Raw genomic sequence first — 26,686 nt, forward strand, 5'->3', positions numbered from 1 at the left:
CTGTGTGAGCAATGCGTCGTGTAGCCAATAAGAATGCTCGAAAAACTAAGGCGGGCTAGGCAGCTGTGACGCAATACTGCAGGGTCGCTTACGATGCTCTGTGGCGTGGCATCGGACTACAAAAAAGTAAAGGGCGCCGCCTAGCAGAAACATGGATAAAACAGGGCTAGCCTATAATTTAAACCCTACCTTAAAAATTCACAAATAGAACCGTTTAGAATTCTAAATGGCTGCCATATAATTAATGTGATTGTCACAAAGTTCATTCTAAATATAATTACACTATTAATGTTCTAAAATACTCATGATGAAATCCTCTCAAAATGCACAAAACAATATAAAAAGTAATTTACTGAGGGCAATAAAAATAGAAGCTGCTTCAAAATACACCACATTTAAAATGCCTTCTATGATACATAGTACATAATTATATATTGTTTTATCTTATAATGTGGCTAGATTAAATTGTGCTCAGGACTATTATAGTTAACTACTACTAAAACCATATTTTTACTTGAAATAAACTTTAACAAGAAAAAAACTTTCAGATAGATTTAAGTAACATTTTTTTTCAGCATTTCTCATTTCATTTAACTTGATGTAAATAATAAAAAAAAGAAATAGAAACAGAAACATCATTACTAAAACTTTTCACCATGATGTCGGTAACAAAACAAATAAGTTCAGAAATCAGAAATTAAATTATGTGTAATAAAATGGAATGACACAGGGAAAAGTATTGAATATATGCAAAAAGGGAGGCGCAAAAAGGCATAGAAAGCCAATCAGTAATTAGAAAGCAATCCTACCTCTTGTCAGTTGAAATTAGTATTAGCTGGTTCAGTCCCAACACCTACCAGTGCCGTTTCATAAAACAAATTTACCAAATAAGCCAGGCTTAAGTCCGAGTTATTTTGAACCAAAACAACTGGAAAAAGGTTAGACTAAACCTTGTTTATTTGGTAAACTTGTTTCATGAACCAGGCCCTAGGATGATGTAGATGAAACAAGGATGGACATTTCAGCAAGACAATAATCCCAAACACACAGCCAAGGAAACTCTCAACTGGTTTCAGAGAAAGAAAATAAAGCTGCTAGAATGGCCCAGCCAATCACCTCACTTGAATCCAATAGAAAATCTATGGAAAGACCCAAAGGTCAGAGTTCATAGAAGAGGCCCACACAACCTTCAATATTTGAAGACTGTTTGTGTAGAAGAATGTGCTAAAATCACACCTGAGCAATGCATACTAGTTTTTCCATACAGGAGGCATCTTGAATCTGTCATTACCAAAAAAGGCTTTTGTACGAAGTGTTTTCCGTGTCATTCCATTTTATTACACATAACTTAATTTTGTTTGTATGTATGGATTACTTGGGTTGCTACCGACATCTGGTGAAAATGTCATGTCAATAGCACCTTTAGAAATATATTAACAGAGAAAAACATCGATGTGTTCAATACTTATTTTACCCGCTGTGTGTGTGTGTAATATAAAATATTTAAAAACAATAACATAAATATTGCAGAATTATACAAAAACACACACTGCCACCTATGAAATCATTGAATTATATTATTTAATAAACTTAAACATTGCAATCTATACCGAATTGCCAATGTTTTGCAAAACACGTGGATGATGAATTTAACAAGTCAGGAAGAGTGAAAAGAAGTGCAACAGCTGTCATTGTGTGTGCATTACCATTTATTACAGTTCAAAGAGCTGGGTCCAAAAGAAGTTTGTAGCAAAGGAAGCAAATTCCTGTACAGATAAACCCTTTAAGCCACTGGAAAAACTCTTAATTTACGCCTAAGTCCAACAACTGGGGTTAATAGTAATAACATGAGATGATAACCCTTTATGATCCAAAAAATGTTGGAGAACAGAACAAAAAATATGATGTACTGGCATTCGTATGACGATCATGCTACAACACAGCTTCACATTGTTTGATTTGATCCTGTGTTTGAGCTCCGATTCAGATTTTAGTCAAAACGGTGTACATGTGATATTTCTATGCAAACCAACAAAATTCTAACACAGAGTCAATCACCATCTGATGCTCCACTGGTATGTTTCCATCTATTTACACCAACATCTATTGTATCTTCTACTTGACAGTCTTGTTAATTTGATTATTTAAAATGCTGTATTCCTCCAACCATATAAAATAAACAGAAGGTTTGTGACTGTAACATGTCTACAGCCAATGTTTTGTCATTCTACTGAGTGTAAAAATTTAAATACTGGTGTTACTTAACATTCTTCACAAACATGAAATGGATCCCCTTCCTCAATGTTTTCCCTTACCATCAGAACCACTAAAATGCATTCATGAGGACAACAAAACAAAACGGGAAACAATTTCTTTATATCCAAATGTGTTAACTTTGGGGTGTGAGACTGTGTGCCCTTACAGACTGGTATGTATGCAGACATACAATTCAAAATCAAAATGTTTCAAAAGTCTAAACTTTATTATGTTTCAATTTAGAACCATGAGCCTTTCAGACAGTGGCTCGATAAAGAGGATAAAGGGGGGAAAATTTGGGTACTGTAATTTTTTTCCTTTTTCTCCTCTCTTCAGTTCACTTCCAGCGTGGTGAAAACATTTAAACTGCAGGGCAAGCTTGGCTCACTGAGAAAATTCAAACACGGCCACTCTGCTTCTCTCTCATCCAGGCCTGGATACGCTTCTTCAGCTCTGGGACTGTGGAGAGAGGGAAAAGCATGGAGTCAGCGTTACAGTCTAACAATTAAAAAAAAAAAAAAGACAAGTCACAGAGTACATTTGGCAGCAGCGCTGAAAGAGGCAGCTCGTCCGCTCTTTGTAAAACTGTGTGTGGTGGGTACCTGGTTCCAGCATGCTCTCGTTGAGAGGCTGTCTGTTGAAGGGGTCAGTGGGAGAGTTCAGGAGGTGTCGCAGAATGATGGCTCGATCCATGATGTTGCCAGAGGGAAGTTGCACGGGATCAGTCATGAGTGTGTCCATCAGTGGGTCTGTTTAGATAGGATGTCAATGTTACTTACTCCAATCAACTATTAAATTAGTAGCTACACTACTGTTCAAAAAAATGTTGTTAGGGTTGTTAAGAAATTAACACTTACTTCCTGCAAGGATGCATTGCATGTGATCAAAAGACCTTTACAATGCTACAGAAAAATTCTATTTCAAATTAAAATGCTGTTGAACTTTCTATTAACCAAGGTTTCCCCTAAAATATTAAGCAGCGTATTAGAATGATTTCTGAAGGATCATGTGACACTGAAGACTGGAGTAATAGCTGATAAAAATTCAGCGTTGCCATCACATGAATAAAATACATTTTAAAATATATTCCAATTAAAAAAAACAGCTCATCGCAAAAATCTTACCAAACCTTTTGAGCAGTAGTGCATGACTAAAAATATAATGTAAAACAGCTGAAGACTTGATGACTCTCACCTTTAAACTCATCTGGGGCATCGCTGTAATCCATCTCAGACTGAGAATTGCGGGCTACTATCTCCTCCACCTTCTCCAACAGCAGTTTGAATTTCTCAATAGCAATGGTGGATTTTATGCCCGCTTTTCTCATTTTTGAAATGACCTCCTCAAACAGCTCCCTGCTGTATGACCGCTAAAAGTGAGAGAGAAATACATTATCCCATTTTTTTCTGGCAATACAATTAAGCACCAAACAGCATGATCTTGGTGAGCAAATACAGACCTGGTCATCTGCAATGGCTTTAGCAAATCGGGCACAGTCCAGCTGCAGATAAATATCAGTGAGCTGATCCAGGAGCTTCTTTGGCTCAAAACCATATTTTTCTGGGTTTTCCACCTTCAAGTCTCGACATTTCGGCCCACATAGCTGCTGCAGGTTATAATTCAACATTGCAGCCAGACGAGGACCCAGTTCCTGTTCAATACAACAGAAAATACATGAGTCATCATAAAAAGGAACGTTATCATTTTTGTGCATCTTCAACAACCTACTAATATGGTATTTGCTCTGCTAGTGTCATTAAAAGTGCCCTCTCACACCTCCTCTGAATAAACTCCTCTGAATAAACTGACCCTGGCAGCAGCTCAATTTTCCCTGAAGACTATAAATACCTACAGAGAACAGAACGCAGGATATTCATTTACAGGCAAGCAGCAGATTACAATCCTCATGCTTTTTCCTATTGACCAAACCTAAATTACTTAGACTTGTAGGTGCTTCCTTAAGGAACATTTCAACAGACAACAAAGAAATCCACTTAAGTTATATTTCTACAACTGTCTGCTTGTATAGATTTATTAAAGGATTCTATTCATATGACAACCTGTTCAGCTGCTCCTACACTACTGTTCAAAAGTCGGGGGCCATTAAGATGCCTTGGTGAGTATAAAAGACTTTTTTTCAAAAATATTTACCATCCCCAAACTTTTGAACATCATAATAATGTCACAAAATGTTTTTTTTTCTGTACTCACAGGCCTGAGGAAGGGCTTCTGGACCTGTTTGGTGAGGATATGGAACATATCCACTGTCTCTGTTGCTAAAGCCAGGTACGATCTTGATACTCTCTCATCCTGAGTCAGCTGGGACTGTCGGCTCTGCTGCTGCTCCTGAGGATCAGAACATTTCACATGAAATTAGATCTGATTGGAACTGGACAACAAAAAGTGTTAATGCAAGTAGAAACGCTCCTGCAAAACCATTCCCTTTAAAAGTCACTCCCCTTCCTTTAAGCCTTAAAGCTAATGCTTTTTTCCCCCTGGCACAATAGTGCATTATATCCATTACATTCAAAGCAGTTAAAAGGGTAGGTAACTGGATTATTGGTACAGTTGTGATACAGTATGTGCTGACCCTGGGCAGCTGGTCCCATTGCTCTTTATTCTTCATCTCCTCCTGGATCTCATGGATGCGTTTCAGAGACTCCAAACTCTCGTCCAGCAGAAAAGTTGTATCGTTAATTAGCATGTTGATGTAGCGCACAAACTGTTTACCAGAGCTGTAGAGAGAGAAAAAAAGATATGATTAATATACACACACATACACACAATGGGAGAAATAAGTATTCAACACTTTTTGTTTATTCAACAAATGTTTTATTAAACACATTTCCAGTGCAGCAATTCACATGAAATTTTGACCAGATGTTGGTATTAACTCAAGAAATCTACACAGATAAAGAAATCATAAAATTACAATCCATAAAAAAAAGTTATATTTAATGAAGGTAAATAGGAGAAGAAAAAAGTATTGAACACACAAAGAAAAAGCAGTACACCAAGGCAAGACAAAGCAAGTCAACAGCTGATTTCACTAATTAGTTCAACCTCCTATTTGTGAAAATTATAATCAGCCAGGTTATTGAAGGTTAATCAGTTAGAAAAAGCCTTACCCACCTCTGAATGCAACTATACAAACATCTCATGATGGGTAGAGGCAAAGAGCTGTCCCAAGACCTTCGCTACAAGATTGTTGTGCTGCATAAAAATGGTAGTGGTTACAGACGGATTTCACAACTCCTAAATGTTCCTGTAAGCAGCACCATTGGGTCCATTATACGCAAGTGGAAAGGAAAAAACTCCATCAACCTGCCACGCAAAGGAGCTCCTCGAAAGATTTCTGATCAAGGAGTCAGAAGGTTAATCAGAAGAGTAATCCAAGAGCCAAGGACCACTCGGAAAGAGCTACAGAGAGACTTGGAAGCAGCAGGTACAGTTGTCACAGAGAAAACTATAGGCAATGCACTCCACCGCCACGGCCTCCATGCCTCCATCACCTCGGAAGGCTCCATTTCTGAAGAAAAGGCATGTTGAAGCTCGTTTGATGTTTGCTACAAAACATTTGGACAACCCTGTGAATTACTGGGAGAATGTAGTCTGGTCAGACAAGACAAAAATGAACTTTTTGTCAATAATACCACACGCCATTTTTCGAGGAGTAATGGCTCTGCGTATGACCCTAAAAATAAACAGTGAAGTTTGGAGGTGAAGCATCATGGTATGGGGCTGTTTTTTTTTTTAATGGAGCCATGTACCGGGAAATTCTTGAGGTGAATCTGTTACCATCCGCCTGGATGATGAGGATGAGACATGGATGGACATTCCAGCAGGACAATGATCCAAAACATACTGCAAAGGAGACTCGGAATTGGTTCCAGAAGAAGAAAATAAAGTTGTTGGAATGGCCCAGTCAATCACCAGACTTAAACCCAATAGAGAATTTATGGAAGGAACTGAAGATCAAGATTCACAAGAGGTGCCCCGCGGAACATTCAAGATTTGAAGACAGTCTGTTTAGAAGAATGGACCAAAATCCCACCTGCGCACTGTGAACGATTAGTTTGTTCATACAGGAAGCATCTTGAAGCTGTTACTGCAAACAAAGGCTTTTCCACCAAGTATTAAGTAAAATCTCAGTTAGTGTGTTCAATACTTTTTTCCAGTGTCATTTCACTTTATTACACATAACTGTTTTATGGATTGTAATATTCAATATTTTTCTCTGTGTCGATTTCTTGAGTTAATACCAACATCTGGTCAAAATTTCATGTGAATTGCTGCACTGGAAATGTGTTTAATAAAACAATTGTTCAAGTGTTGAATACTTATTTCCCCCACTGTATGTATGTATATATATATATAACATAAATACACACACTTAAAACATTTTACACAGAAATTATAAAAATGTAAAATAAATTAGACATTAAATAATAAAAACATGACATTTAAAAAAAATTTCATTCATGCATTTTTGTATTTTTCAAAATAGTGTTAATTTAAACATACACAAACGCTGAATTAACATAATACTTATTTTACACTATGATGAACTCACTTGAACTCCTCAAGGAAGGTTCCTTGGTGGTTAATGTTTTGCCATAGGCTTTTGAATATGGTGCTGATGTGGTAACGGATTGTGAACTTGTCATAGAACTCGTTTGTGGCTCCAGTGTGCTCCACATCTAAGAAAACACATCCATTTAGCATAAACAAATGAAAATGCATAGAACAGGCTTTAAAAAAAATATTTTAGACCCCTTTTTACCGGTGTAAAACTTCATGAGGGCTGGCACAAGCTGATTGACAGACAGTGGGTGGTTCTCCAGAATCTCAAAGAAACGCTGAGTGCGCGGCTGCACCGCAGGGTTGGTGACGAACAGCACCTCCACCAGCTTGGCAATCAAGTATGGGTTCTTTATGTAATTCTGACTGCAAATGAAGACCACGAGGAAGGTCACAATGTCTTCAGTGCACGGCTCATAGAGAACCTGTGGAAAGTACCTAAAAAAAAAAAAGAAACAAGAACGAGAAAAAAAAAAAAAAGTCAAATTTCACTAAAACTACATTTGGATTCTAACATCATAATGTGCCTATTTCAGCACTGTCATAAACTTACTGCACAATAAAAAGCAAGAACTCAGCCACATCTTCAATGTAAAACTCCGGCAGTGCTGCAAAGCTTTTGGGGATTTCTGGGTTCAGAGGCAGGGTTACGCTGAAAGGTGATAAGACAGGAAATCAGAACAGAACCATATTGACTAGAACTTCACTAAAAGAATGTAAGGTGTCTCTGAAGAGAAGATGTTAAGTGAACTGACTGTGGGTAGGCAGGCTCCACCATACGCAAGATGAGCTGGATGACCATACTGAAGAACTGCAGACATCTGCGCAGCAGGTTCTCGTCTAGCAGCCCTGCGTCTGCACAGGCTTTAGAGCGCACCAGTTTCTGTCAACACAGACATTTACTTTATACATATATTCTATATTCTCACATACATTCAAATTAATACAAAGTATTAATTTTAGGCTATTTAAATATTCACAGTTTAGCAATGACAGTGACAGAGGCTGAATTTATTTGATAAAAAAAATTAGTAAAAAAATGAAATAATTTGAAAGAATTTAAATTTGATTTCTAATTAAAAATTCTAAAATGTAATTTATTCTTGTGATGGCAAATCTGATTTTTTTTCGGTCTGACATGAGAAAATCATAATCAAATCATTTAAGAGAAATCATTCTAATACGATGAGTTGGTGCTCAACAAACATTTCTTATTATGATTACGATATTAACAGCTGTGCTGCTTAATATTTTCATGGAAATCATGATACATTTATTTGAAAAATAAATACTTAACGTTTTATTTTTTATAACATCAGAAATGATCAATTAAAAACATTGATTTCTTTCAAAAACAAATCTTACTGAGCCCAAACTTTTGAACAATAGTGCAAGCAAATGGGCTGTTCAGTACTTTAAAGCTAATACTTTAAGGCTAATAGAGCCTCTTTTTGCACAGGGCAAAGATCTGACTAATAATCAATACCGGAATCATCGGTTACTTTCATTATCTGTTAAATTAGATAATGTTAGCTGCTAAAATAGTTGCTATTTTAAGAAATCAGAGCTGGCACACTTTCCATGTTTTTTTTTCCACAAACATGTAAAAACTTTTATAAACAAGTCATTTTTTATTAATAAAGGATAACAGCATTCACCTTCAGCTGTGTTTTACATCTCTTCAGCATCTCCCGATGACGACTTGCCAACGGGGAATCCTTCCACTGGTTCTCACTGTTCTTCAGCTCTTCCACAGTTCTGTAACACACACACACAGTCAGCCTTGTGCAAATTACCTCTTCTGACAGCTTAAAAAAAAAACACAAAAAAAACATCCACAGAGAGTATACTTCCCACAGTGGCAAGTCGTGGCCTAATGGTTAGAGAGTCGGACTCGTAATCCAAAGGTTGCGGGTTCGAGTCTCGGGCCGGCAGGGATTGTTGGTGGAGGGAGTGAATGTCCAGCGCTCTCTCCACCCTCAATACCACGACTGAGGTGCCCTTGAGCAATGCACCGAACCCCCAACTGCTCCCCGGGCGCCGCAGCATTAATAGCTGCCCACTGCTCCGGGTGTGTGTGTGTTCACTGCTGTGTGTGTGCACTTTGGATGGGTTAAATACTTGGCAGTATGTCACTTCACTATAATTGGCCCACCTAAGTGTTATACAAGCTGCCGACAGCAGAGGTCACTGTGGTTCTGATCTGCCAGGCATCATGAGGCCAATAAAAAATGAGCACTGCCTTCTATCTGAATGTGAAGGACTTGAATCACTGCCACTGATGCAGCACTAACACATGAGCTGATAATTATGGCATTATGGACTAAAATGACTTTAGAGCTGGTCTACAATGGGACTGCAAGAAAATACCTTCTACACTGGGACAGGACAGGATTAGCCCGCCTCATCAGAAAGAGATTAAGGGCTTTTTCACAAAGCATGACAAAGAACATCATATCTATGATGGGCTATCAGACCTAAGCAATGAGTAATGCAAGATGTTCCACTTGAATCACCTTAACTAGTTAATCTTCATACTTCATTACCCCTTTGTACTTATGCAGACTTCACAGTGGACCGTTACTCAACATGGTATTGGTAACAAATTGTTTGTTTTTACGGCTGAATCTGTGCAAAGCACCTGTTCAGATCCCTGATGGCCCTCAGCCTCCGTATGTAGCGCCGACAGCATGGGAGGATGGACAGATGATGGGCGTGTAGCGTTAAGAAGAAGCACTCTGTGGGGAACTTGGGCTCTGAGAACTTGGACGGGTCTTCGTCTGTGGAGGAATGGAAGGAACAGTAAATGGCTTGTCTGAAGTCGAACTGAGCATCTAAAGTGATTTGTCTGTCCCAGAACAGAGCCCACACTTACGTAGCTCGGCGAGCCAGCTCTTCAGGTCCTCCATCGTGGCTTTGAGCCGGGTCTCTTCCGTGCTGACATTCAACCGACACTTGGGGTGGAAGATGTAGAGAGGATCCACTGTTTCCAGCTTGATCTTCATACTGAGTTGCTGCAGCACCCACAGGAAGTTCATCATGAAGCCGTCTGTGGACACCAGCTTATCATCAGTCTAAAGAGAGGAGGAGAAAATAATCAAACTGGTTATATTGAAATAACCAAATAATATCAAAAACAGGTATTTTTGCAGTAAAGTATTTAATAATTAGAATTTTTTTCTCGCTTGTTTACATTCACTAAGAAACTGTCACCATTAATACCTCGATTAGATGGGCAGACATACCTGCATTTGAGCCTTCTTCACATTACGATGCACCAGAGCTGTCATGTAGCTCAGAGCTGCTTCCCTTGTCTCTCCATTCAACAAGATGTTGTGCAGGATTTTAAACAGATCTCCCTGGAAATCAGCACACACTCAGAATTACTAAATATTTCACTAAATCTCATTTCAGTATTCTGTCTTTTTATTTTGGATGTTCATTTATGCTGAAAGTTTTTATGTCCATTTATTATTATTTGGAGTAATTGGAATAATTTAATGTATCACATATGAATCGGAATGCATGAAACAGTAGCAGAACCACTGTATTTTAATCATGATCCTAACAAACATGCTATACATAGCATGAGCAGTTTTTTATGTAAATTTGATTGTATAATTTCAAAGTCTGAAGCCAAAACAAAATGATCTGGCCTTAGTTTTGTGAAATTTGCTACATAAAACATCTGCACGAAACAGAAACAGCACACGGGCTGAGTGAGAACGCAAATTCAATCTCTAACAGCAGGTGGCGCTTATGGAACAGCAGCGATACAGCGTTTCCTCTGGTTACTGCTGTAAATAAAGCAGAGCTGTGCTTTTAAATACTATATTAATATGCATTATATGGAGGTAAGATGAAAAGAAAATACCATCTAAATTTTCCTGAAGACAGTCAGGTCCCTCAGAGATACAGTCATATAATCCCCCAATTCAGTATTTAGAATTTTCATCCAATATTTTGCACGTTGAAGTGAGTTTGCTCTGCCTGCTACTGTATTTTCTCCTCTTTGTGTTCATCTTCAGCATCTCTGGCCTCTGTTAACGGCCATTTACAGATGGTTTATTTGCCCAAGTAAAGAATTAGTTGCGTGTTATTAATAGTTCTAAAAATGGAATTGGGAAAAAAATTAAAACAGTATTTCGGAAAAAATTTAACTGATTTCATAGGGCCCTACATCAGAGAGGACATGTAAACCCATGTTAAATTCTTATCCAAAAGTTGCAACTTAACAATAAATGCACATTTGTAATCGTTCCCCGATGACATGAAATTATACTTTTATAATCATATAAGAAAGACCAAAAACTGAAGCCTCCACTTGCACCCCTGCTCTATAAAAAGAATATTCCCTTAATATTGAAGCAGCTCATTAAAAATCTGTGTGTATGTGATATGATGGCCGCTCACCCTCGCAGACTCCAAATAATGCTGCAGTGATTGGCTGACCACACGGGTGTTCTCCATAGTGATGGCAGGGCCTGAGAAGTACTTGTCTCCCACTTTAGTCTACAGAACAGCAAAAAAGACACAAAAATAAACCACTTTCCCGTCACCATTCATCAATGCTTTACTTTGTATTAGTCTTATTTGTTTAAGGAGTATAAAATGACTTACGTCATCCTCAGCAAACACAGAAAGACTGAAGAACGCTCCAAGGAAGGATAGTCTTTGAATTTCTCTTCCTGTCCCAGGACTGAGAGGGTCAGGACACCACAATGGCAGAGAGGTGATCTAAAAATACACGCAGACAGACAATATTAAGAGTGAACTGCATAACCTGACTGACTTGAATTCGTAAGCTCCTACAAAACCTACCAAATTGCATACAGGGTGAGTCTTCCCAAACTTGATTTCACAGAGCTCAGCCAAAGCCTGTAAAACAATAAAATTCCAGTCATAGACACAAAACAAAAGCCTACGAAGTCTTTCACAGATTCAGAGGAGCAATCGGTGTGAAATATGTCTGGAAGATCAGAGATACATAACGGTGTTCATATAAAAATCAATGGAGCTTGTTTGGTCCTAACATGCCTTATAATACAGTCTTATTATGCTTTTAAAAGAAGAATAAACAGTCTCTTACCATCAGAGGGAACTTGAAGTTGTCACTGTCAAAAGAACATTCTTTTACAGCTAAAGCGAGCCCTTGAAGAATGGGAACGAATATCTGAAAGAAAAACAACACTGATCAAATCAAGACAAAAGTTCCACACCTTTTCCATGAACTAACTCTACTTGGCCATTTTGAAAAGACATTCAAACAGCTGACCCCAAGGCAATTTTTAGCTGATGCATTACAATTTAACAACTTCAAAATAGTTTGAATTTATTTTCAAAAGTATGTGACGGCAAAGCTGTATTTTCAGAAGCCATTATTCCAGTCTTCAGTGTCACATGATCCTTCAGAAATCCTTTGGTGCTCATGTAACATTTCTTTTTATTACTAATTGCAACCATGATTTTTTATTTTTTTTTTAATACTCTTTGATGAATAGAACATCATTTATTTGAAATAGAAATCTTGTAAAATAATGTTTTTAGTATTATAAATGTATTCACTGTCACTTGATCAATTTAACGCATTACTGCTGAATAAAAGTATAATTTTTTTACAGAACCTAGTAGTGTATCTATATTTATCATTCAAAAACTAATACTTAATATTTCTGTGCAATTTTTGCTTATGCTTGTGTGCTTGTGCCATCTTTCTTTATGAAATGCTGATATTTTTAATGTCTAATGTGCAATGTCTAAAGTGTCCAAACTGGAACCACAAATAAATAATACTGAGCCATTCTTACTAAAAACAAACAAATTAACCACTTAAAAGTATGTTTAATACCATTAGGAGTTTGGCATCAATAATAAAGACCCCTTGAGCTTCAAAAGTAACAACGCAGCATGCAGCCTGTCTCCGTAATCTGCTGCAACTCCCACCTGTTTAAACACCTCCTCCTCCTGGTGAGTCATGCGCAACAACTCCTGGATGAAGCCGTACGGAAGGTTCCGGCACAGCATGTAGGGAACCAGCAGGGAGGGCTGTAGAGGGGCCCTATTTAAGGGCAAAGAGAAAGAAAGGGGGCGGCAAACTCATTCAAAATGTATTACACTTATGTGCATTCAAACTGACAGATAACATCAAAACAGATTCAAACTAGGTCCGTTTTCACACTATGGAGCTTGATTCTGAAAAGAGTGAATGTGAAAAGAGACCTCGCAGGTCTCTTTTCACATTGTTTGTCTGCATCGTCAATGCGAGTACGAGCAGCAGATCATGTTTAATGTTTTGTAGCCAAGCAACGAATGTAGAGGAGAAAGCTTTACACATACAGAATGAGGCTGCTTCCTGAAGCCAATTTCTCGATAAACAGGCAGCAATCAAAAATGCTTTATACTTTAAGAGACATATTATAGCGTTTCACTTGTACAAACTGTAGGACTGTCAAATGTAAAAAAAAATAAATAAATAAAAGACTAAATTCCAAAGGTCAAACACTTAGATCCACAAAGAGCTCTAATGTAAAAATGCCTTCAAAAAACCTTTAGAATGCATTGAAAAGGCTGCTGTTACTGACCTGGGCTGTGTGAGGGCACCTTGAAGCACTAGTGCAGCATGGGAAATGCACTGGGAACGAATGTTGCTAAGCAGCTGACTGACAGCTGGCTGGCTGCATATCTGAAAAAGAAAAGCATATGAATAACTGAACATAGACCAAATACCCGAAGCTTGAAGCTCAAGGTCAACAACGAAAAGCTAAATGGCTGAATAATGAGAAAATATTTATTTTCTATGCAATTATAATTATATTGTTTATATTTGTATACAAAATGGCATAGTACAACAGACCAGAAACGCCATACAATCTGGCTTTGACATACAGTCTTATTTAAATGAACTGCAAAATAAAATAAAACATAAAAAGTTAGTCTACTTAATTTTTACTTAAGTAACTTACTTATTTTGGACAGACGGATAATAGTGTTGAAAATGTTCGAAACTGAAACGTTTCATGAAGCAACATGCTGCAACAAACTCTTCTGGTAGCTTAATTGATTATAATAAGAGCATCATGTCTACTGTAGACAGGATGATAAATGAGAACAACCTGAAAGACTCGTGCCAAAGAGGGAATTACCCTAGGCTTGACAGGACATGTCTTTCACTTTCACCTGCTCAACATTTCCACCTCTGTTCTGACTTACTGACAAATGCCTTCTGACGAATAGCTAAAGTAATGAGTTACTTTCTTGTAATGCTTGTTATACCGGAATATAATTATATTGCCTGAGTACAGAATTAATCTTGTAGAAATGCGCCTATAGTGTTTATCAGCAGCTACCTTTGGGGCTTTCCTCTCTTCCATTCCCACACTGTCAAAACGCTCGATGAGGTAGTTGAGCATCTCCGTCTCTTTACAGGACTCTATGGTAAAGCGGTCGCTACCCGAGTCACCAGCCACCCCCCCTCCGGATGCACCCAGGCTAAAGAGAGAAAGAGAGAGTTATGAGAGATAAATACCACCTTCAATAAAAGAGGGTTGCAGAGTGTAGATGAACCTTCTGGGGAAAAACCCAAATCGAGTAAATAACTAAAACCACATGGCTTTAGCCACCAAGGAGATGTCTTTCATAATTGAATGTTTCCCTTTTTCTCTAGCCACCAAGCTTTCAAAATAATTATCTTTAGAACAGCTATGACATCAGATACAAATGAAGGTTTATCTTAATTTCAAGCAATGTTAGAACAAACCTGCCTCACAACGCAAGCTGTGTTTGGTGATCAGACGCTTTAATAAATCATATCCTGCCCATTTTACATTACTGCTCAAAAGTTTGAGGTCAGTAAGAGTTTTAAAAAATATATTTTATTCAAGAAAGACATTAAATTGATCAAAATCAATGTATCATGGTTTCCACAAAAAAATACTAAGCAGCATAACCGTTTTTTACATTGATAACAATTAATTGTTTCATGAGCACCAAAGCATCATATTAGAATGATTTCTGAAATACCATGAGACACTGAAGACTAGAGTAATAGCTGCTGAAAATTCAGCTTCGCCATCACAGGAATAAAATACATTTGAAAATATATCAAAATAGAAAAAAATAATAAAAATAAATTGAAACAATATTTCACAATATTACAGTGTACTATAGTATGGAAGCCCATTTCTGCCACGGAATTAAAAATTGTAAAAAAAAAAAAAAAAAAAAAAAAAAAAAAAAAGGTAATTGCAACTTTTTTTTTTTTTTCACAATTGCAAGTTGACTTTTTTCCTCACAAATGTGAGTTTACATCTTACAATTCTGACTTTATACAGTTGTGGTCAGAATTATTGGAACCCTTGGTAAATATGATCAAAGAAGACTGTGAAAATTAACCTGCTTTGTTAATCCTTTTGATCTTTTATTTAAAAAAATCACAAAAAGCTAACCTTTCATTGGATAATAAGAATTTAAAATGGGGGGAAATATCATTATGAAATAAATGTTTTTCTCAAACACACGTTGGACACAATTATTGGCACCTTTTTATTCAATACTTTTTGAAACCTCCATTTGTCAGTTTAACAGCTCTAAATCTTCTCCTATAATGCCTGATGAGGTTAGAGAACACCTGACAAGAGATCAGAGACCATTCCTTCATCCAGAATCACTCCAGATCCTTTAGATTCACAGCTCCATGACGGTGCTTCTTCTCTTCAGTTCACCTCACTCATTTTCTACAGGGTTCAGGTCAGAGGACTGGAATGGCCAGCAGAAGCTTGGTTTTGTGCTCAGTGACCCATTTTTGTGTTGTTTTTGAGGTTTGTGTTTGGATTATTGTACGGTTGGAAGATCCAAACATGGCCCATTATAAGATTTCTAATAGAATCAGTCACTTATTGATTTTTTATCTGTTGGTATTTGATAGAATCCATGATGCCATGTGTCTGAACAAGATGTCCAGGACCTCCAGCAGAAATATAGGCCACAACATCAAAAATACAGCAGTATATTTCATTGTACACATGGGGTACTTTTTATCCCTGTGTTCACCAAACCCATCTTGAGTGTTTGCTGCTAAAAAGCTCATTTTTTTAGTTTCATCTGACCATAGAAGCCAGTCCCATTTGAAGTGCCAGTCCTGTCTGATAACTGAATATGCTGGAGTTTGTTTTTGGATGAGCTAGGAGAATTTTTATTGAAATCCTCCCAAACAACATGTGGTGATGTAGGGGCTGTTTGACAATTTTTTTTTAAGGTTTTCTGACCCCGAGACTCAACTATTTTCTGCAATTCTCCAGCTGTGATCCTTGAAGAGTCTTTAGCCACTCAAACTCTCCTTCTCACCGTGCATTAGGACGATATAGACACACGTCCTCTTCCAGGCAGTTTCATTACATTTTCTGTTGATTGGAAATTCTTAATTATTGCCCTGATGGTGGAAATGGGGATTTTCACTGCTCTAGCTCTTTTCTTAAAGCCACTTCACTAATTTGTGAAGCTCAATTATCTTTTGCTGCACATCAGAAATATATTCTTTGTTTTTTTCTCATTGTGATGGATGATTAAGGGAATTTGGGCTTTGTTTTCCCTCCTATTTATATTTCTGTGAAAAAGGAAGCCATGGCTGGATAATTTCATGTTCATAATCACCCTAGAGTGCTCAAAATTGTGAATATGAATGGGAGTATACTTCAGAGATATTTTACTCTTAAGAATTTCTAGGGATTCCAATAATTGTGTCCAACGTGTGTTTGAGAAAAACATTTATTTCATAATGATATTTCCCCCCATTTTAAATTCTTATTATCCAATGAAAGGTTAGCTTTTTGTGAATTTTTTAAATAAAAGATCAAAAGGATTAACAAAGCAGGTTAATTTTCACAGTCTTCTTTGATCATATTTACCAAGGGTTCCAATAATTCTGACCACAACTGTAACTCACAATTCTGTGTTATAAATTCAGAACTGCTAAATATTAATTCCCAATTCTGAAGAAAAAGTCACAATTGTGAAATAGAAAAAAAATTAGAATTGCGAGTATATATCTTGCAATTCCGACTTCATAACATGCAACTGCAACTTTATATCTCGCAATTCTGACTTTTTTCTGAGAATTTTGAGATATAAACTCACAATTGTGAGAAAATGTCAGAATTGTGAGATCAAAAAAGTCGCAATTACCTTTTTTATTTTTATTCAGTGGCGGAAACCGGCTTCTGTAGTTTACTATATTTCAATTGCAAAAATGCAGTCTGGGTGAGCATAAGAGACTTAATTCAAAAACATCTCATCGACCCCAAAACATTTCAATGGTAGTTTACATGTACAAAAGTCTTCAACAATTATATTCTCGTGATTTTTTTCCTGGCTTGAAAAAAAAAAAAAAAAAAAAAAAAGTTATTTCCAGGTTTTCACATGAATGCATAAATATACAAAATATGATAGGGTGACATGCATTTCTAACTACCTACGACTGATTCGAGTGACTGGATCACAAACCGTTTTAGAATCAGTTTACACCTAGCACAGTTTACATTTAGCGCCGACCAATTGTCACTGGTTGTTAATACCATGAGCAAATGACGGCAAAACGTATAACAAGAGGACAACAAAAGCAGGTCTGTAATACCTGCGTCCCCCTGCAGGTCTTTGGTCATGAGACAGCATGCATTAGTGAACTCTAGGGTGAGACAACACTCCACAGCAGGCTTCTGGCTCTCATTAGTTCTGTTACACAGTCAGCTAGCATTATCTGATCGCTTGACAATCAGTCCTCCACCAACACAGTTATCCAGCACACACGTCTTGTGTGGGAGTTTAAAGGTCTACTGGCTCACATTTCTGCAGTGAGCTGAATGGGTCTAAAAAATCATTGTGCAATGAACAAGATTTGAGCTGACAGCAAAGCTCTGTCCACAGAAAAGCGGAATTTGTCGATCTGATGAGATCACATGATCAAACTCCACTATTTACTGTCATTCTTTTTGCCCGTTGCAGTGCCAAAATTGGGCACAGCGGGCTGTTGTTAGTGGCCAGGCAGCACGCTGAAGCATGCAACACACGTTGGCACTGATACCTGGACCCAAACTGAACCCTTGAAAAATCCTCCTCTTCCTCCAGTTCTTCATCACTGCTGTCCTGAGGCAAGTCGGACAGGGCGAAGAAGAGGAGGGAGAAAGGACTGGTGTGGCCATGGTGTGTGAATGGAAGCAGACAGATAGACTGAATAAAAACACAAAGACTATAAAAGATACAACGTCACATCTAACAGGGTGTAAAAGGTACCTAGAGGGCATCCGGGCAGCTAGCGCAGTCCTTCTGGCCATAGTGCTGGGAGAGCCGGGGAGGATGGGGAAAGGCATGGAGGTGTGGGTGCTATGGTGTCTGGGGGAAGGGCTGGAGGGTATACCTGAAGTTGTAGGGGGGGTAAGCATACCAGATGGAGTAGATCTGGGGCTTGGGCTTATGGGGATGGACAAGCTAAGGGAGTAGGGCCTGTATCTCTGGGAGATGGGCAGAGGGGCGGATGGAGAGGGAGGTGGAAGGCTGGTGGGAGGGCGAGAGACAGGAGGACTTGGGGGAACCGGGAGGGCGGCTGCAGAAGCCAGTGGGACAGATGGAGCACTCATTCTGGCAGAGCTCAGAGCGAGTGGGTTTGGGCTACAACCATAAAGACTGAAAACAACAAAGACATTGATGAAAATGAAGGCGGAAACACAGGAGGAGGAAATCAAGAATGTGAGACAAAAGGTTGTAGGTGGATGTTTGCACTGGTGGCCAAAAGTTTGGAATTATTAAGATTTTTATTTATTTATTTTTTTAAATAAGTCTCTTCTGCTCAGCATGGCTGCATTTTTTTGTTAAAAATACAGTAAAAATGGTAATATTGTGAAATATTACTACAATTTATAATAACTGTTTTAATATTTTTAAATGTAATTAATTTTTGTGATGGCAAATGTAAATTTTTAGATTTTTTTAGTCATTGTTGAATTCAGTGTCATACAAATCAAAAATCATTCTAATATGTAGAATATGGTGCTCAAGAAACATTTCTTATTTTTTATCAATGCTGAAAACACTGTTTTTGCTGACCAATAATAACTGAGCACCAAATCAGCATATTTGAATGATTTCTGAAGGATCATGGGACACCGAAGACTGGAGTAATGGCCTCTGATTTCAGCTTAGCCATCACTGGAATAAATTACATTTTAGAATATATTAAAATAGAAAAAGTTTCTGTTTTCTGTATTTCTGTTTTTGCTGTATATTTTAAAATACATTCTATTAAATGCAGTCTTGGTGAGCATAAGAGACTTCTTTCAAAAACATTTAAAAAAATCTTAATTAGTCCAAATTTTGGGCCACCAGAGTAGGTGGATACATAATTCCTTTTAAGAGGAGAGGTTGTCAGCTATCACGCTTGCCTGGAAAGAGAGCTGGCACCAAATGAACCAGTGCATGGCATCATGGGACTGCCGCTCTGACTGGAGGGTGGGATGAGAGTCAGGTGACGGTCCGGGGATCTGGCAGCGGTAATTGGCTGAGATGTGGCGGTCAAGCTGGCGAATGGGTTACAGTCACGTGATCGGGTGGACATCATTAGAGCCTCCATTAAAATCTGTCCGATCAGGTCTTTGAAGTCAGAGTAAACTAGAAGAAAGCACAGTGCAATTCAATTCCAGAAAAATCTGAATTCTCTGTCTTACACCCTCTGTTACTTTCTGTCCATACCATCCCTAGGGTTCTTCTGGAATTCAGCAGCAAGTGAGGGGAGGAAGATGACATCACGGTCCTGCTCCTTCCAAGAGACACGCAAGATCTTACAGATGAGGTGCAAAGCCTGCTCTTCAGAGACGTCAGAACTGGATGAGGAATCCTGCAAATATTAATTCAGCACAGGTCACTTACAAATACTTTAGATTGGTGGTTCTCAAACTTTATGACTCGACCCCATTGTCCAGCACATTGTTTATTGGTATCAGCCGATATTGGATACTGGAAAAATAGAGAAAATGATCACACACTTCAAGATTACCTTTGCTATCATCTAAGGGTGCTTTCACACCCGTCTCATTTAGTTCGGTTGAATCGCACTAGAGTTCGTTTTCCCTCTTGGTGCGGTTCATTTGGGCAGGTGAGAATGCATCAATCACACTCGGGAGCGCACCAAAAGTGGATCAAACAAGCGTACAGAGACCTCCTTGAAGAGGTGGTCTCGGCACGCTTTTAAACGAACCCTGGAGCGGTTCGTTTGTGGTGAGAACGCGATCCGACCTCAAACAGACCCAACTGTAAAAGAACTGCGCATTTTTGGACTAAACCAGCTGCCGTAGTCAGCTGCGCTGTGCATTATGGGATGAGGAAGTGTTTGTTGACAGTTTGCAGTTTAGCATGGCAGGTCGCGGACAAACTTGGGGTTGTGAGGAGGTGCGGAGCCTCATAGAAATTTGGTCTGATGACCATATCAATTTTCCCGCACGCTCTTTCTGACCAATCGAAAAGCAGTTTAGGGAACGCGTTCAAAGACACATCTAGCCAACAAGTGAAGCGGATGTTGTCACATGACTGCATTTTGGTTCGTTTCAGCTGGTTCGGACCAGAGCAAACAGTGTGGTGTGAAAAGGAACCAAAACGCCTAAAAATAGCTACAATGTATAATTTTTTGCCTTTGGTCTGGACTCAAAGTTCATTATTAAAAACACTAATACCCTGTAAAATGTTTTTTTTTTTTTTAAGACAAATAGTATAACAATTTAATATGCTACTTATCCGTTATTGGCCATTAAATAAAAATAATTATTTTTTTCATTAGTGCATCTGGTTACCTTTTCAGCCAAGTTCCTTTTCTCTCTGCGATCACTGTCTTCCACCTCCATATTCTCAATTCCTGAGTCCACATCTACTTGGGACATGCTGTAGACCACAAAGATAAGATCTAGCTCAAATAGCAGTTCAACTCTTTAACTGTCAAAAAATATATCTTTAGCACTGTATAACGGTACAATGGAAGATACAAAAATATACATTCATTCATTCATATAAAGGTACAACGGAAGATACAAAAACTATGCAGCTACTGATAGAGAGGGTTAACTTAATATATAAGTTGTATGTATTTATCTTTATATGCACTTCAGAAATTATGTAGCTGGAGTACAAAAGCATTTGCAATCCAACAGTAGAGAGATTCTGCAGATTAAAGAGACTACTTGAAGAGAGATACAATACTTCATCTCCAGTACAATCTCAGTTTGAGCGGTTACGTCATGCTCTATCTTTGATTAGGAGTGTAGAGAGGACAAAGGTCCACGGCTGTCTCTCACCTCTTCTCGCAGGAGGCTGTGTCAATGTCCATGCTCTGAGAGCGGGACAGGGATTGGGACTGCGTCTCCAGGCTGTTAGATGGAGAGCTAGAGAGAGAGCTGACCCCTTCGCTGCTCTGGCTGCGGTAAGCAACCCCTACGGTAATGGAAAGCACAAAAGGAAGCACAGTGTTTGAGTAGGAACCTGCAGATTGTGTCATGGAAAAAATTGGCTAAGCTGTAATCAAGCTCAAGAAAAACTTTCTAAAACTTTAATGGCTGGAATACAAACCAAATAGTTAAAGTTTAACTAAAGAACATTCATTTTGAATAATCGAACAAGCAATGAAAATGGCTCTCTAAATCTCACTAAATCTTCCAAGGTTTGTAAACACTTGTCTAGAAATCTGGACCTCTTTTACCTAGAAAATAAGCAGAGAGTTAGAGGGGGAAAAACTAAATCTACATCAGCAATTGTTGAAGCACATATCAGTGCAGTACAGTGAATCAATGTAAATTTTAAAACAATATCAATTAAATTAATCAGTGGCATTGTTAGGATCCTTATTTTCATTAAGAAATAAAATATTTTTATTAGGTGATAATCATATTGCTAAATATTAAATTATGCAAACATGCAATTACATTTTTTTCACACTGATGAAGCCCTATTTCACAGGCAAAATTTAGTCACTTCAACAGAATTCACACTTTCAAGAATTTGGTATCAGGACAAAAGATTTCCTCAGATGGCCTTTGCATCACCTTCGGGGTGGTCAAGTGAATTCTGCCATGTTGACCAAAAGAAAGTTGCTTGGTTTGAAAGCGTCTTCTGTGTCAGCTATGTCATACATATTAACAATGGACAGTTTTTTAAATCTGCAAATTTTGCAAATATTTCAATGCAATAATAACATGGTTATGCTGTTGATAAAACTGCAATGCAAGAATATGGTTAAAGAAATACAGAAAGGCATGAATAATCATAATTCGATATGCAAATCTATGTTATACAAATCTGTGTTATACAGACATCCAATTATAATTAAAAATGTAATTATTAAATTGATGTCGGTTAATATGGTCAATATAAGTCAATGGGAGATTTTCAAAATTGCATTTCAGTATTCATTAGAAATATTATGTTTACAAAACAAACCAGCCAAGACTAAAATAATTAACAAAAAAAACAAATACACAGTCTCTAAGTGGTTTGGGATGTATTAACAGCAGTCATTTATTACTTGGGGTTAAAGGTCAACAACAAACCTAACCAGAATGTTTAAAGGATAATAATAGAGGAGTGAATGCACTGGACCTGGTTTCTGTCTTATGACTGATTTTATATCAATGCTGTACGTTCCAGAAAGAAGCTACAACAAAGAGCAGACTTGTGCTAAAACAGCTTTTTCATGTAACTGTGGATATTATGTGCTTAAAGACCTAGAATAATGCGTGGTAGTGGGCACAGGACATAGTTGTTTCCAATGACAACACACACCAGCTCAAAACACTTATTCAATCCCCTATTTCAGTTTAGCAAGGCTCCAAGGTAATTAAGTATGCAAACATAAAGTATGTTTTTTAAAAGAACAGTAGATCACAGCCAAAAACCAAAAAGACAAGCAAAACTTGTTTTGATCAAATGTGTGATAATGAAAACGAATGTACAAAGAAACAAATTAGCATCTTCCAAAATCAACCAATACAGCTTAATTTGAATGTGATGTCTTCCGTCTCAATATATAACACAATGTAATTACAGAAGTTTTACAGCTCATCTAGAGAATAAAAGCCTGAAGGTCCTTAGACTGTGAAAATGAAACTAAAGAAGAACTTTACCACATGGCACACTGACATTTAACATAGCCTTGCCTGTCTATGTGGCCTTATTTAAACCCTGGCCAAGGCTGTACCACCTCCATGACTGTGCAATTTTTCCATGGCAAGACACAGTGAGCCAAAAATCACTTACCTTGATATCAACACTGATCAAAAAATATCTTTAAAACAAGGCCATCGATTCAATCACTATAGTCAAGTACAAACCTGAGTATTAAAGCTTCATCCACACAAGATTACAAACTGGCCACTTAGACCCTCAATATTATTACATTGGTAATTTTATCCTCAACATTTTATACTAAGACATGATTACAGTCATAGTAATTTTTTATTACAATGAACCTACAATGGGACTTCAAATACTACTCACACCTGTGTCCATAAAATACCCAATTTTTACAATTAATAACACTGAATGGAATGAACTGGGACACAGCAGGAGAGCTGCCTGCAACCTAATGGATAACTCTTTATAAAACTGCATTTATTGATTAAGTCAGGTGCAATATAAAAATGTATGCCTTCAAAAATTCCCCTGAAGACAAAGGCTGCATCTGAAACCAAACAATCTGCTTGTAAAAATTAAAATAAGGGAAATTCCCATGTTCTGAAAGTAAGAATATAACATTTTATTCTCTCAATTATACATTATCATTTAAAAGTTTGGGATCAATAATAGTAATGGTTTTATAGCAGTAATAATGCCATTTTTCATCAAAAATACATTTAAAACTAGTTTTCTATTTGAATACATTTTAAAATATAATTTATGCAATGGCAAAGCTGAATTTTCAGCATCTATTACTCTAGTCATCAGTGTCACGTGATCCTTCAGAAATCCTTCTAATATGCTGATTTGCTGCTTAGGAAACATTTCTTATCATCAATGTTGAAAAAAGTGTTGTGTTGCTTAATATTTTTGTGGAAACCGATACATTTATTCCCGAATTCTCTGATGCATATAAAGTTCAAAAGAACTGCATTTGAAATTGAAATATTCTGCAACATTTTAAACATCTTTGCTGTCACTTTTAATCAATTCAATGCATCCTCGCCTGAACGTCTTTGAATGATAAAGTCAACACAGCACTTACCCGAGGCCCCCATAGGAGAGGTGGCAGGGGTGACATTTTGGGCATTTAGGCCCAGAGTGTGAGATGAAGCTGGTGGGACAGGCTGTGATGAGGCCCCGGAGGGCCCTGGCAAGGGTCCTGGGGGAGTTTCTCTCTGTGGGGATGTCAAAGGGGTGCTGAGGGGGGTGCTGGGCTGTGACGTCTGCCCTCCGGCTAACCGGGCAAGTCGCCTTCTACGGATCTAAACAAAGCAGATTAATTACAATTTAATCTAATTACAAATCAATAATGAGCAATAGTTTACAGTCTGATGACATTAACTGCTCTTCGTTGGTAAACACAAGGGCAGACCTTTAAAAGCAAAGAGGGAATTTATACCATTTCACACGCTTTTAAGGCAAACAGCAGGATGTATTTAAAGTCCTAAAGCCGTCATTATTTTAAGCAGTGACGAATCAGCTCTACACAACTGGGTGAGTCATTTGAGATGGAGAAGGCCTCAGCTTCCACAGCAAATACTGTCAGTGAAATGGCAAGGATGTAAAAAAAATGCATGACTTGAATCAAAACTGAAAAAAAAGAGGTAAAAACCAGTTTGAATTAGCAAAGGATGATGCACTTCAGTTCACAGACATAATACTTCTGCAACTCACATTCAATTGTATATTATTTAAGATTTACACGGAACAGCTAAAATGGTATCTAACACAATAAATGCAATTATAAATCAATATCACAGCTTATTTTAAAAATGTATATCAGCTCTGGCTGAAATTAAGATCCAAGGTAAATGGCCGACATTCATGATTTAAAAATCAAAATTGTTTTAATTATCTATTTTGTGTATTTATTATCTATTTTAAATCAATACATTATTGACTATTAGTTTAAATTAACATAAAACAGCTGATGAAAAACAGCTTGAACCAGCTTAAGATGGCTCCCAGCTAGACCAGCTCAAAAGTGAGACCAGCAAACCCGCATAGACTGGTTTAAGATGTTTTTCAGGTCAGAGCTGAGCAGAGTTTGGTCTTAATTTACAGCAGAACTAAACAAAGCCCTGACTGTAAATACACACCAGGGTCATACAGCAATATCCACCAGTGCCAAATAACAATATCTAAAACCTGAAACCAAGGGATAAAATGCACTTACAATCAATTGTACCATAAAATACTGCGTTTTTTCGAGTTAAAGCAAAGGTTTTAAGCTTCAACAGCTGACCCCTTGATAAATATACTGACCTGACGCCTGACAAAATCTTGTTGCGCATGATTTCATCTCCTAAACCACATGCCATTTAATCAAATGCATACCCTTGTGAAAGCTAACCTTGATAATTGCACTTTTTATTACGACTGTAAGTTAAATTGACCAAACATCTGGTCCAAGATGATTTTTATTTCTTCACACGACAGTCTTTCAGCCATTTTGGATTCCCAGTGAAGAAAATCTTCACAAAATAAATTTTAACTTGTCAACTGGTTACACGCTCCCCAGCGACTGAAAACGACGAGGATGTTATGTTAATTGTGAAAATAAGAAAAAAGCAGATGATCGAGGCTTGTGGCAGATGCAGCTTATCAAACGTATCACTTGCTAACGAGCAGACTGGAAATAACCTCCATATTCTCATTTAATTCACTTCTATATCGGCGCTTAAGTGGCTCAATATGAGATTCATATCATAGCCTCATGTTTCCAAGCGAAATAAATTTAATCTGGATATACTGAGCTGTTGATTAGCCGGTGTCCTGTTAGCTTATCCCATCATTACTGCGATTGAAAAAGAAGGTGATAATGACAAGCCAATAAGCCTTTAATAATACACAAAAACACAACAGTCATGCCATAATAGAAGCAGTTTCGACTGGAAATACACTAAACTGTGTGAAAATAGCCGTACCTCTTCAGGACTGAGCTGCTCCATTGCCTTTCTTTTAATTTTCAGCTTAATTACGTTGCTAGCCAGTCAGCTAGCTTCCTTATAAACACCAAAAGTGCATAGTCTGAACCATAAAACAAATAGCAGTGAGCTGTGATTGTCAATTGTTAAATCTTTATATTAAAACATCAAACGCGCGTGGCTGATTTTTTTTCCCCCGATCGGGAAGGGTTATCGTCGGTTTCTGTTAAGAATGAAACAAACACAAAAGTATTATTCGTCAAAACACCGACGCGGCCATTTTGGATCTGGAGTCACGTGACGCGAGATCGACACAGTCCAGGCTGCGGCAGTTCAGGAAACTGATTTCACTGCTGAGGCGACCTCAAGGGACTTGTTTTCTTCACAACCAAGTCGTATTAGGTTGAATAAAAGGCTTCTCGTATATCCTATGCAGCTATTATATAGCTTACAAAGGATTAATCATGACAGCAATTCTATTCACGCTTGAATAAATAAATAAAATATATTGCATCATTTGGATTCGCTTGATATCTTTATCTGTTTCTTTATCGGTTAATTAGATTTTTGTGAAGTTTATTATCTTTCTGCTTCATTTGTTAATTTAATCATCCCCAAGATAAAGACGCCACAAACCAGGGATTTCACAATAAGAAAACAAAGTAGGCTATTTTTTTCATACTACTCATTTTTTTTTTCAAAGTATATTAGTAATTTGT

General features: G+C 37.6%; 1 protein-coding gene across 3 annotated transcripts; it reads right to left on the reverse strand.

Annotated features, from left to right (window-relative positions):
* Positions 1–1,560: 1,560 nt before the first annotated feature.
* On the reverse strand, positions 1,561–26,272 carry ube4b (ubiquitination factor E4B, UFD2 homolog). Of its 3 annotated transcripts, XM_079401240.1 has the most exons (29): positions 25,968–26,271; positions 24,083–24,302; positions 21,165–21,300; positions 20,667–20,754; positions 19,573–19,717; positions 19,266–19,491; positions 18,121–18,510; positions 17,912–18,016; positions 14,184–14,325; positions 13,419–13,519; positions 12,781–12,895; positions 11,927–12,010; positions 11,659–11,715; positions 11,458–11,574; positions 11,251–11,349; positions 10,083–10,196; positions 9,713–9,911; positions 9,479–9,617; positions 8,496–8,595; positions 7,593–7,720; positions 7,391–7,489; positions 7,040–7,275; positions 6,830–6,956; positions 4,847–4,991; positions 4,468–4,602; positions 3,716–3,907; positions 3,451–3,625; positions 2,859–3,005; positions 1,562–2,715 (listed from the first exon to the last, which is right to left on the reverse strand). In XM_079401240.1, the coding sequence occupies exons 1-29, from the start codon at positions 25,989–25,991 to the stop codon at positions 2,654–2,656; spliced, it is 4,047 nt and encodes a 1,348-aa protein (XP_079257366.1). In that variant the 5' UTR covers positions 25,992–26,271; the 3' UTR covers positions 1,562–2,653. The 3 variants fall into 3 exon arrangements, with proteins under 3 accessions (XP_079257368.1, XP_079257366.1, XP_079257367.1); XM_079401241.1 differs by lacking the exon at positions 17,912–18,016 and having other exon boundaries at positions 25,968–26,256; XM_079401242.1 differs by lacking the exons at positions 17,912–18,016; positions 18,121–18,510 and having other exon boundaries at positions 1,561–2,715; positions 25,968–26,272.
* Positions 26,273–26,686: the final 414 nt, after the last annotated feature.

Source organism: Barbus barbus, assembly GCF_936440315.1.
Source record: "Barbus barbus genome assembly, chromosome: 40".
NCBI classification, from domain to species: Eukaryota; Metazoa; Chordata; class Actinopteri; order Cypriniformes; family Cyprinidae; genus Barbus; species Barbus barbus.

What these genes read in the sequence shown, in the direction of transcription:
- ube4b (XM_079401240.1), bottom strand. Translation starts at nt 25,991, where the DNA reads ATGGAGCAGCTCAGTCCTGAAGAG. An exon ending in CTCTCCTATGGGGGCCTCGG is followed by an intron (nt 21,301 to 24,082) that starts GTAAGTGCTGTG and finishes CCATTACCGTAG; the next exon opens with GGGTTGCTTACCGCAGCCAG. An exon ending in CTCACCCTGTATGCAATTTG is followed by an intron (nt 11,575 to 11,658) that starts GTAGGTTTTGTA and finishes GTGTATTTTTAG; the next exon opens with ATCACCTCTCTGCCATTGTG.